The 13,448-nt window shown below is 29.6% G+C and overlaps 2 protein-coding genes across 2 annotated transcripts; both read right to left on the reverse strand.

Annotated features, from left to right (window-relative positions):
* Positions 1-1,508: 1,508 nt before the first annotated feature.
* Positions 1,509-5,634, reverse strand: LOC112758059 (uncharacterized). Its single transcript, XM_025806632.3, has 3 exons — positions 5,244-5,634; positions 3,217-3,658; positions 1,509-1,813 (listed from the first exon to the last, which is right to left on the reverse strand). Exons 1-3 carry the CDS (start codon positions 5,568-5,570, stop codon positions 1,509-1,511), a joined length of 1,074 nt encoding a protein of 357 aa, XP_025662417.2. The 5' UTR covers positions 5,571-5,634.
* A 2,105-nt stretch (positions 5,635-7,739) lies between these two features.
* On the reverse strand, positions 7,740-13,054 carry LOC112758267 (probable GTP-binding protein OBGC2). Its single transcript, XM_025806888.3, has 11 exons — positions 12,888-13,054; positions 12,531-12,808; positions 11,843-12,079; positions 11,387-11,478; positions 10,943-11,026; positions 10,460-10,537; positions 9,749-9,949; positions 9,552-9,659; positions 9,104-9,178; positions 8,454-8,626; positions 7,740-8,227 (listed from the first exon to the last, which is right to left on the reverse strand). The coding sequence occupies exons 1-11, from the start codon at positions 12,995-12,997 to the stop codon at positions 8,128-8,130; spliced, it is 1,536 nt and encodes a 511-aa protein (XP_025662673.1). The 5' UTR covers positions 12,998-13,054; the 3' UTR covers positions 7,740-8,127.
* Between the last annotated feature and the right edge of the window lie 394 nt (positions 13,055-13,448).

Below are 13,448 nucleotides of genomic sequence, written 5' to 3' on the forward strand. Positions count from 1 at the left end.
ATTTACAGACGGATTTTCTGTCTGTAATCAGAATGTGAGATGATTTTCCAAGGTTCAAATTACAGACAAAAAATCTGTCAGAAAATTTGTCTGTAATTACAGACGAAAAATCCGTCTGAAAATCCGTCGGTAATTACAGACGGAAAATTCGTCGAAAAATCCGTTTGTAATTACAGACGGAAAATCCGTCGGAAAGTTCGTCGTCTTCGGGAAATGGATGGAGAATTTATAGAGGGAAAATCTGTCGGTAACTGGTAAAAATCCGTCAGTAATTTTCCGACGGAAAAAAATTCGTCGGTAAATAATTTCCGATGAGACTTTTACAGAGGGACAAAATCCGTCGGTAACCAAAAATCCGTCTATAATAAAGACTAAATCTATCTATAAATCTGTCTGTATTAATCCATTTTTTAGTTGTGATTTAGTTATAAAAATTATATTCTTTTCTAATATGAAATTATGCCTTTTGGTTAAATTTGTAATTTTATGTTATTCACATTAATTATTTAATATTTTCTTTCTATTACTATCTTATAGTAATGCCACTTAATCATATACTATTTTTTTGTTTTCCCTTTTATATTATAATCCAATTAATATCAATAATTTATTTATTTGTTTGTTTCTGTGACAAAACGTATGTATGTTTTTCATTAACTAACGTAAATAATAAAAAAAAGAAAAATCTTTTGTAAACAAAACTTCATATGAAAATATTGTATAACACTATAACAATCTCGGCAGATAACGACGGCAGTTTAGTGGCAGTTGTAGAAATTTACTACTAGATGAAAAATAGCGGTGGTTAATACAACAGTTAGTCGTGGAGTTGCTATTCGTTTCAAATTTAGCGGCAGTTATGTTTAACCGCTGCTAAATATAACAAAATGCAAGAAATAATTGTTGAGCCAGAATTTATTTTTAGCGGCAGTTTTATTCCAACTGCTGTCAAATTTACTTAATTCCTCACTCTCATATTTGGATATAGTCTATTTTTAAAAATCAACATAACATAAACTACTTTAGTTCTCACTAGTTTCAACAATGTTATTACACAAAAATATTGTCTTTCACAAATATAGAAATTTTTTATTGGTAAATAAATTGAGTTTGTCCGTCTTTTAATTTTCGATATATTCTAATTAGTTAATTTTGAGCAATATACTTGAGTCACTGTTACCTAAACCGTAACACTATTTTTGGATTTGTTGTATATAAAAAAATTAATCACTTTAAAAATATAGAAAATTTTCAATCATGAGAACATATTTACAAATTAGATTTTTCCGTTTACTATAAGATTTTATAAGTTTGCATTCAAGCATAAATGTAAAAGAAATATGTAAGAAATGTATCAGTTAATGCTAATTTTAATCGAGCATAAATTAAACTAAGGCTTCTTTGAAAATATACCTTATTCAACATGAATCTTGAATTTCAAAAAGTAGTCACATATGTAATACTGCAACAAAAACCATTAAACTAAGGGGAATCGATAAAATACAAGGTCAAAATTTTTCTTCAACATCGTATTGACCTGGGCAAAAATACTCTGTCATGAATCTATGGCTTTCACGTGTTACAGAATCTGATATTTCATCTCCAAACCATGGCATTTTGTTTAAATCGAAGCCCCTATTTGTAACATGTACATGATCTTGTATTTGCTGATCATCCAAAGTTTCATTGTCTTCTTCCGGAACCCTTTTAAAATCAGACTGCATGGAGATGTCAATTTTAACAGAGAAGATTTCATCTAAATTTTCTTCTAAATCAGTCTTTGTCCCATCTAGACTGTCATTAACTACTTCGCCTGAATATTCAGGTAACATTAAAAATATCAACATCATACAACAATATAAGGCTACTGAAAAGAAATTCTAAACTCCTAATTCGTCAGATATTAATTTAGTAAAAACATGGTATGTTAATATCACAAGAAATTTTTAGAACAAAACAAAAATAAACAACAATTACCATCTCCCTTATTAATACTTTGGGCATATCTCTTAGAAAGAAGATATGTAATGTACACTTTTATATACTTCATTTCCTCCTGTGATGCAATATCCAACTCAATAACATGGTTGTTTAATTTCTGAAGCGCGCCTACATAATAGCAGATATAGTTCATGGTTTTTTTTTGTAAAATACGCTATTTATAAACAATGAAATTTCTGTATTAGAAATCTATTCTTTTACCTTCAATTCAAATAAACTATTTAAATGGAAAAAAAATTATTTTTAGCGGCGGTTATTATCGAATGCTGCAAAATCCAATTTTTTTAACTAAAATAAATGATAACCGTTGCGAAAAGAATCTCAAATCAGTCCTGGAAATCAGCAGCGGTTCCTAACCGTCGCAGAACATTTTCGTCGCTACCATGTTTGGTAGCGGTTATTCCAACGAAAAAAAAAACTAAAGATTTACCAGCGCCTTTAATTTCAGCGATCACTCAACCGTTGCTGTATGTTTAGCGACGGCCAAAAAACCGCCACAATTCGAACTTTTAACTGCCATGTTTACTTTTAAATCCGAACTTCGATAATAATAAATAATATTGTTTAAGATGGAAAGAGTCATAAAAAGAAAATCAGTAATTAAGAGAGAAAAACTAACAAGGAAATAATTAATTTGGATAACATGAAATTATTACAAATTTAACCAAAAAGTGTAATTTAATATAACAATATTCGGATCACAATAAAAAATCAGTCTAAAACAATTCAGAAATTATCATATTTTACCTTTCTTAGTTACAATTTATCTTATTTTATATTTTTTAGTTATTATTAAAATATTTAAATAATATTAAATATAATAATAGTATAATTATGAATATTACGTCCGTAAAATTATAGATATTAAATTAAAAAAAAGTTATGTCCAAATTAAAACGTGTATATTATTGAGAATCTATTATCTACTCGTAAACTTGTGTAAGTTAATACACACATATATACCAATAATTTCCATTATTCCGTTAATAATTCTATTATTATTATTATTATTATTTGTCCTGTTTTTGTAATAATTTCTTTTGAACTTGAAGTGTAAATTGGGAATAGATTTATATTTTTGTATACTTTAGAAGAATAAGACTGATAAGAACTAAATTTAGAACTTTTTTCATAGAAATTTTAATAATACTATATAATAAAATCCAAAAATTTAAACTATTAAATATATAAATAATGATGATTACATTTATTCACCATCATCAACCTTGCATATCCAAGCCATATCCCCAGCTTCATAAAAACCATTATTAGCATCTGAAAGCATAGGAAAGTTCAAAGATGCAGCAGCTTCTGTCCAAATAGAATCATCATAAAAATCAGGCTCAGAAAATGAGGAACTTGGCTTCTCTACATTATTATTATTATTGATAATATTATTGTCCATAGGCTTTGTTGGGTTTTGGAAGCTTTCCAAAATTATAGGCTTGGTGTTGAAGTTATTGATGTTGTTGATATCATCTCTTAAGGGAAGAGACATAATGGCTTCATTGGTGTAAATTGGTGTAACACCAACCTCATCAGCCATGGGCACCAAAGGTTTGAGGTGATTGTTGTTGTTGTTGAAAGAGGTGCCAATGTTGTGCTGATTAATCATCATGTGAGATTGTTGTTGAAGAAGGTTGTCTCTTTGAATATCCTGTTAGATAAAAAAAAAAAAAAATATAGAAATATTTGGTAACTAAAGAAAATCAGACAAAATTAGCCATAATTTGCCTTATTTAGCATTCATTAATTGTTGCGACAATTAATTAATGCTAAATAAGGCAAGTTCTGGCTGTTTTTTTTTGTCTAGCTAGCATTACTAAAAAAAAAAGTTACTAGATAATATACTGTTTGTGTTGGATAATATTACACTAAATTCAGCCACAAAATTTCGCTACTAGTATAAAATATATGTTAAAATAAAAGGTAAAAATGCATGTGCAGTTAATTTTATGTGAAATTGACAATTGAAAATCGTTAAATAATTTGATAGATTCGACTAAATTGTCATCTAATAACTCTCAATAATTAACTTCATATGAAATTAACTGTACCTGAATTTTTATTAATATAAAATACATATTAAATATGAGTTAAATAATACATATATTTATATATACATATATAATGACTAATTTTAGTATATACATAATATATTTGATTTATGTTATATTATTTAATTGTCTATTTTTAAAAATATATTTTTTAATAAATAATTGTCTGTTTGTTAGAAAATTTAGATAGCGTTAACTTTTTTTTATTAATTATACACTTATTTAATAACCTAAATATTTACTTTATTATTAATTACTTTATGAATAATGTCCTAAAATATATTTTTTCTTTTACAACTTCAATAACTTCCAATGATTTTACTAATTAATGTGAAAACTTGAAAGTAGACAATCAATTAATACCGAAGAAAGTATATTGGAATTATTAAACTGAAATTAAAAATTTAAAATTATATAAAGATTGGTATATATCAGTAAGTAATTAATGGGAAGACATGCAACAAGTAATAATGAAGGTTAAATAACACAAATTTTAATCGTTTTTGACTAATTTTGTTTGTTATTAAATATTTTTCAACACAATATATACTTTAATTGAGTCAATAGAAATAATTAAATCTAAACTTCTTATGTATGAATATAATGAACGAAAAATTTTGCACATAGTATGTAATAAAAAAATTATTTTGTATTTTGAGAACAAACGAGTACTCTTATTCTGTATTATTTATTTTAACAGTTTAAAAATAATTTATATTTTATTAATATTTTTAAAATTTAAATTAAAAATAATAATCAACCTATAATACTGATATAAAAGATAGTTAATTAATTAGAGTAAGATCAGAACATTGATTTATTCTCCAATTCTCCAAACATCTAAATATTTCTCTATGATAAACATGCATGCATGAATGGAATCAAATGATTTCTGAAGAATAAATGAATTGATCGATGACCTCTTTTGTCTTTATGACCATTGTTTCTTCCAACCATCATTTAATTTCTAAAATTTAAGGTGTAATATCATTTCAAGAACAAAAATGTTTAGTAACAAAAAATTATTATTCAAAATCAGTTAGAATTTGTCTTATTTAGTATTTATTAATTATTATAATAATTAATAAATAATAAATAAGATAAATTTTTGCTAATTTTTTTGTTTCTTTAATATTACCAAGAATGTGGTTAGGTTATGAAGTATGAACAAAACTAACTTTTTACCTGAGTTGTGGAAATAGAGGGTTGAAGGTCTGGGAGATTGAGCTTAGCATCATGGCCGTAAAGCTTACGCGCCGCAGCATCGTAGGCCAAGGCGGCTTCATGGGACGTATTGAACGTCCCAAGCCAGATACGCGAACCACGACGTGGTTCGCGTATCTCGGCAACCCATTTGCCCCAAATCCTTTGCCTTACACCTTTGTAGGTGCATGTTGCATTCTGAGGGCCTCCTTTTCCCCTCATACAACCCTTTCTTGAATTGGTTTGTGCTTGCTTCCTCATCAATTGCTTTCCCTCCTGATCAGTTCCCATCATCTTTGCTTTGATCATTGTAGCAAGAAATTAAATTTTGGAGATTAGTTCACAAATTTGAGTAGTAAACTAGTAATAGATATAGTTCTAATATGACTTGAGGAGAGAACAAAGGTAGTAATAGGTGCTATTTATATTTGGGGGAAAAGAATAGGGAGGATTTTATTGATATTAATATCCAGTGTAAATGGTCAACAAAGATAGATTGTTTACACCGTAAAATCAGCCAGTAATTATTGTTGTATTTTTTAATTTCTATATGTATTCTTGTAAGAATTTTTTTATTTTTTATCAAATCAATCTATATTCTTGTATGAAATATATAATAGTAGTTAATTTTTTATGCTTATGTAATATGATTGATTTTTTAAAAAGAATTTTGACGTATAAAAATATACATGTAATTTATCCATAATTAATTTATATGTCTCTTTTTATCCGTTTAAATTTTTAATGAAAATAATTTTATAATATAATATTAGATCTTTTATAACTGAAAGTCTAGAGTTTGATCCTTGTTATTTTTAAAAGAGAAAAAAAATTACATAAGATAAAAAAAAACTTATGCAAAATAATTTACACAAATTCAACGACTTTTGTATAAAAAGACTAATTAAAAATATAATTATCTCTTTTTATTAATTTAAATTTTTTTAAGAAGTAATTTTATGATATACTAATTTACTTCCTAGTCAAGTCGCAAAAAGAATCGGAATGACAATTTTATAGTTAAGATTTATGTGTAAAAATATACATAAAATTTAACCCATAAAACTTTTTACTAATTTTCATCCCCTAGCCAAACATATTTACAATAAGGATAATAAAGGATTCTTATACAAAGTTTTTCTAGAGTAATTAAAAATTGATATTTATCTTATTCATAGTTTTCTTTTATTCTACTGTATGTATTATTTATAATCTATGAAATACTATACTAATACACACGTATATACATATACAAATGAATACATTGAATTCATATCCCTTAATTAATAATATGGTGACGTTCGATTTCTACTCGTCATGTTGAAGCAATCTTTCGTGTCAACTATGACCCTCACTGTTTATTTCTCTTATGCACACTTGGCTTCTTTATTTGTCTGTATATACTGCTATGAAACACTTTAGACAGCGTACAATTCAAAATCTAATTATCTTCTATTTTAAAGATAAATTTCAAGAGTATAATATAAAATTTTAAAATTTTTTAGATATTCAACACATTAAAAATATAAAAAAATATTGTATTTAATAAATTTAAAAAATATATTTTTTATAATATTTTTAGAATTTAACTAACATGCGTCTTTAGAGTGTATGATAAGATTATCATTAGTAAAAGATTTTAATTTTTTAATAAATACAAAATAAATATATTAAAATTTATTTTTTATATTTAAAAAAAATTAATTTATAATCTTAACATGTATTATTAAGAGACAAGATAGATAATTTTTTTTTTAAAATGTCTTTAAGATACATGTTAAAAAGACCCTTAATTAAATAGCAAATTTTTCTTACCTTGTGAAATAAATGAGCATAAATGTTGAATAAAAAATATTAAATGATGAGAGAGAGGTAATAAAAAAGATGAATTTATGGGGGAAGAGAAGCTGGTTTTGGATAATGAAAAGTTACCTCATATTCATGGAATATTTATTCAAATGGAAAAAGGATTAATACAAATATATAATGATAGAGTGAGAGAATTAATTACTATTAAATTTACAATTTTTATCAATTATAAATTTATTATTCTAATTTAAAAATAATTATATTTTTTTTTATTTTACCAATCTAATCGTTTAGAGGAGTTTAATCGCATATGAATATATTCATATCTATATTTTGAACACTTATTTTAAATAAGAGTGAGTGTTTTTTTTTTTTAGAGAAAAATCCTGAACGGCTCTTGACAATTATCTCGAAAGACAACAAAACCCTTAACAAAAAAAAAAAACCATTCCCGACCCTTGATCTTTATTTTTATGGGACTGATTAGCCCCTATGTAAAAAAAAATTGACTTTTTTTTATACAAGGACTAATCAATCCCATAAAAGTAAAAATCAGAGGTTGAGAAAGGTATTTTTTTTTTTATTAAGAACCTCGTCCCTTCAAGATAATTGTCAGGGTCGGGTTGGGTATTCCATCTTTTTGAAAATATTTATTGTTAAACATTTCGATTAAGAGCAAACAATTAGTGATAATAGACATTTGTCCAAATATTCAAGAGTACTGTACATGCTATGCTTGTCCAAATAATTTACCTAGATATGAGCCTAACAGACAAAATAATTATCATTTTACAAACATAAGTTATCATATATGTTACATAGAAGTATAGAACTTTTTGATATAACTCATCGAGCAAAATTCTCAACCTTGCTAATAACTATGTGGTTGAACAACTTTGACTCTTCAACTCAATGCTTCCATTGTCTCACTACTATTATGGTCCTTAAGAACAACTTGAACTTAGCATGAGCTGTGTTCTTTGGTAAAGCCGAATTTGTGCCGGACCAGTCATTGAACCGCCACATCAATGTCGTTTAAAAAAGCATAGCACATATCTCAAGGCGGCGGTGGCACACTCGAAGGCTCATTGGAACCAGTGCACTTCCTTAAAGCAGCCCTTATTTCCTTCAACATCTCCTTTATCTTGATACCCTTTCTGCAAGAAACAACTCGAATTTTCATCTTACAAGATCCGGGTACTATGAACAGCATGATATAAATTATATTTATCAAGTTACTACAAATGTGATTTGTAATGAAGAAAAACAATTTCCCAGAACATATCCATATATTATATGATGATCAAAGAATTTTGTGTAACTTCCTGTGTAAAACACTGGTAAAATACAGTAGTAATATAAAACAACGGGTCAAGCACTTACAGAACACTAACTCCAACAACCGAGAGAGGTGGTGGATAGTCCTCGAGCACTTTCTCCGGCAGGTCACCTTCATCAGATGATGATTCATCCGGACTTGGTTTCGGTTCAGAAGCTGTGCTATTGTTGCCTATTTTCATAATTTCTTCAGAAAGTGATGAAAGTCTGTCCTTTGCCTGGAATTATTGTCACACATGTTAATCACCATAATTTTTGCATGTCACAAGACTGTCTCACAGGGTTATCAAACTCAAGAATTTAGGTCCTAAACTCGTATAGCTGTGAGTTACTCTATGAGTTAATTTGAGAGTTTGATAACCTAGTGGAACCAGGTTCTAGTCATAGAAACTGCTAATCCTGTCACAAAAGTAAGACTAAGGAGTAAGGACTATTGACCCTTGCGACCTCACCTAACCCAAAAACTTAACAAAGCATTTTCTCAATAGGTAAGGTCCGCTACATGGATCCAATATGCCATTGGATCTTATCCATGCACAACCCTGCATAGATCCAAAGACATCATTGTGATGTGGCCATGCATAGAGATTTGACATAGTTTTACGTTAGTTGTCACAGTCCTAACACAACCCTCATCCTTTAACCCCAAATGATGGAGCTTAATGCATTGAGCGTGGGAAGAGAGAACTATATACCTCGGATATGTCAATCTTATTCAAAACAACAATGTATGGTCTTTCAAGGTACTCGGGATTATACATGCGCAACTCCTGCAAAAACAAAATCACCATTGACAGAGCATGAACTTAGCAACACTACTGAAAGGGAAAGAAACACATTATAACGAGAAAAGCTTCTGCACACTATATGAACCAGCGTTATATACACATCATGCTAGCTATTAAAAAATTAATTAATTAAATAATTAAATAAATAAAAAATATTATAGGACTTTGAAAATCATGTTTTTAGGAGGAAACAAGTCAGCATATAAAAAGCAATTGTTCAAGTAAATTCATTCTAAGTGTTGCTCGAGTTGAGTCTTTAAGAGCATAAATAAATAAATAACAGGTAAAGCAATTGAACCAACAAAAAAATCCTGAATAAATAAATATGATCAATGACGGAATACAAGATACATACTTCTCTAACAGTTCTGTAGTCATTTATAGGGTTCTCAGCGGCCGCATCAACAACATGAACCAACACTCGAGTCCGCCTCAGGTGCCTCAAAAAATTGCGGCCAAGACCCTAGAAGATAAAAAGCTTTCAAATTTAGCATCAATATGGTTTAAAAATTACAATGGAGCCACTTCAAGAGGAAAAGAAATATATAATACCTTTCCTAAGTGAGCTCCTTCTATAAGGCCAGGCAAATCTGCCAACGTAGCTTCAGATGAATACATCCCTGCCCCTAAGGTAGGATCACCGCCAAGGCGGCCGAGGTTTGGCATTAATGTTGTAAATGGATAGTCAGCAATATCAGGTTTTGCGAGTGTAATCGCTGCCAGAAGTGTCGATTTTCCAGCATTTGGAAGTCCCTAAAACAATATTTACTTCATCATTGAGAATATGAATTGCACCTTAAGCAGTTTTCAACAAGAAGTTATTCTAGAGCCAGAAAAGTTTCGCTTGGACTATACTAAGGACCCGTTTAGGAAGCTTCAAAAGTAACTTTTTTGAGCTTTTGACTTATGCAAAGTAGTAGTATTAATGTCTGGTGCAATTTTCAAAACCAAATTGCAACTTTCTAAAAGGTTATTTAGGAGCTTATAGAGAAGTTAAAAAAATGACTTCTCTCATAATACTACTACTTTTTATCACAATTCTATAAAATAAGCACTTTGAAAACTAAAAACCCAAACATAAAATAACTTATTTATAAGCTACTTTTAATATAGTCATTTATTGTTTAAGCTATTTTTTTAAAAGGGGCTTAATTAAGCTGTTACCCAAACTGGGCCTAAATCATGATAAATTCAATATTTTAATTTTTAGCAATCTCAGCATTGTCTAATTTAATAGGGCATTGTGCACAGAGGCATACTCACAACTAGACCAACATCGGCAACTACTCGCAGGATCAACTCCAATTTAATTTCTTCCCCAGGCTGACCGTGAACTAATACCTGTAACAGTTGTTAAATACAAGTTTTACCTTACAGTAAGAAAGTAACACAGCTTGCTAATACACAGTGGCATCAAATCAGGCAGAAATTTCATATCGCCAACACATGTTCATTTCTTGAATCTTGATAAAGCCTGATATGAGAATTCGTAGTTTCTAGATACTTTTTTGGTGATAAAAAATATACTCATTAATTGTATTATGTATTCCACAATTCAATTTTTTTTTTTACCCTAAAAGCATGTAACTGACCCCTCCTGGGGGAATAAGGCTTTGTTGTTATTGTACAAGTTATTCAATTAGAGTAAAGGAGAGTGTAACTATAAGAGGCTGCTAATGATATCTTTCTATGGAATACAACACCAAAAATATCTTCAAGTGCAGAAAAAGACTCAACACACTTCACCTTATCAGATTCATCCCTCATCACGTTAGTTGTCAAAGTCATCATCCTTTTCTTTTGATGCTGCGGAACTTCTAACAAACTAATCTGGGCAGGGAATGATAAAAGAAATATATATTCAGAGTAAAATAAAACAACATAAATAAACTCTCTGTATTTTCCAGGGAAGAAGAAAAACAAAAAGTTGGCACCATGATATTGCAAAATAAATAAATCACTAACTAAATTCTTATGCCACACAAATAAAAAAAAAATGAAATTACTTAAATGTATATATGAACTATGTTGATCTAATTATTCCATTTCATCATCAGCTTGACATGGTACAACCTATCTCACCTCGGAAAACAATCAGCTAAAGTCATTAATCAATCAAATGCATCTGATGCAATGATTCTCATTGAAAGCAAACCTTCAAATGGAGGAAAAGAGAAGGAAGCATATTACCCCTCCTTGTCCACCCCTAGCTACAAGAACTTCATCGCCAGGTTGTGCTAGATCAGCCAACGTCTTCCCTCGTTTGTTTTTCACAACTGTACCTGTCACATTCATGAACTCAATGAGGGACATAAGATTTAGTTATTCAAATTACTTTACAACACTACATTTGGTTTCTTCACATACAACACCATAGAAGACTGACAATAGTCAATTCAAACAAAAACACAAACATTGTCATCAACAACAAGAACTAAATCTCGACTCATTAGGCGAAGTGTCAGCTACATGAATCACATGACACAGAACTCTTCATCCAAACAAAAACAAAAGACAAACACCCTTATCATCAACAACTAATCTATGTCTTACCAAGCAGTGACACCATAGAGTCTTGTAACAAAACATGCTCACATTTAAACACACAGACACATATATATTAATAGAAACAAGAGCATTACAAACCTACAGGCACAGGAATGCGCAAAGTTGGGGCCGTGATTCCATTACGCAACAGTGAACTCAACACACCCATTGCATCAACATTTCCACCACGCTTAGCATTGTACCTTCCCTTGTTGTGAAATTCCAACAATGTGTCCTTTCCCTCATCTGCGTAGATAACCACATCACCACCATGTCCACCCATTGGGAGTATGAGTGAACCATCAAAGTCCCTCTTCAAGGAGCTTTTCTTCTTAACTATGTTGCACGATTACATAAATACAACAACTTATGAAAATGTAAACAGAGATATATATTAATTATTAAATAAAAAATATTTATATATGATATTGAATATTTATAATAATCTTAATCAAATACTTATATTAGCTTTCTTAATAATTATTTTAGATATGATAGCTTGTCCCAAATAATAGACAGTATATGACTATCATAGACAGAATGAAGAATCCTATCTTTTAGTTCAAAAATTCCTATCTCGATGTATATTAGCATACAATACGCGTATACATGAGCAAAATTGATGCATTTGTGTGGCATGAATTGTCCCAAATAATAGACCCCATGATAATAGATAGAATAAAAAACCAATGTGTTGGGTCAAAAAATTAGTCACAAGCAAAAAATCTAAGGTAGCAGCAAATTGGATGCATATACACATAGAAAATTTGAACTTTATTTTTCTTACTCTTGTCCTTATCCTTCTTCTGATCTTGTTTTGTTGGTGATCTTTGAGTATTGGGGGCATTGAGTATAGCTCCATGCCCACCATCACCAGCACGAACGGTAATGAAAACTTGGTCAAAGTACTTGTGAGGTTCCTTCATCAACGTCATTGAATTTGAATTTGAATTTGAATTTGATGTTGAAGTTGAAGGTGCATTTGAGCTGATAAATCTGCACCGTACAGTATCTTTCCATCTATGCTTCTCAAACTTATTGCATCTACTTTGAAATCGTATGTTCCTTTCAACAAACACATGGTGAGCAAGTGTTCGTTAAGAACAAAAAATTAAAGATAATAAATTATTATGTAAAATGATACCTTTGTGGAAGTAAGGGAGTGGAGAAGAAGAAGGTAGATTCGAAGGAATGAAGATGAAGTGTGGAAGATGAAGATGAAGGAGGGGAAATTATCGGAGACACCATTATCATTATCCGTTTTCAGCAGAAACTAGTTCAAAGTAGAAGAAAGAGGAATAAGGGGACAAGGTTGTGTTCTAATTCTTAGCCAATTTACCTTTTTACCCTCTACAAGTAGTGGGCTCTGGGCTGTGTAGTTTCGCTCCTGTTTTAATTGGGCCTAGGCCCATTTGTTTACAATGGATTTCATCCCTCAATCCATTTCAGGCCCAATGCTTAATAATGGTGTATAAATTTTTATTAATAATATTTTCATTAATAATATGACAAAAAAATATTAACAAGAAGCGTAAGCTTAATTTTGATATGTTGATTGTAAAAGCTGCTCGAATGAAACTTAGAACTTATAATCGATCTTTATTTTTAATTAATAAAGCCAAATCATTTTCTTTTTCAAAAAGATAAAGTTATGTTTTGGCCTTTAATGTTAGAATTAAATCCTAATAACGTCATATTTCAGTTT

This window comes from Arachis hypogaea, chromosome 16 (genome assembly GCF_003086295.3).
Source record: "Arachis hypogaea cultivar Tifrunner chromosome 16, arahy.Tifrunner.gnm2.J5K5, whole genome shotgun sequence".
In the NCBI taxonomy this organism is placed as follows: Eukaryota; Viridiplantae; Streptophyta; class Magnoliopsida; order Fabales; family Fabaceae; genus Arachis; species Arachis hypogaea.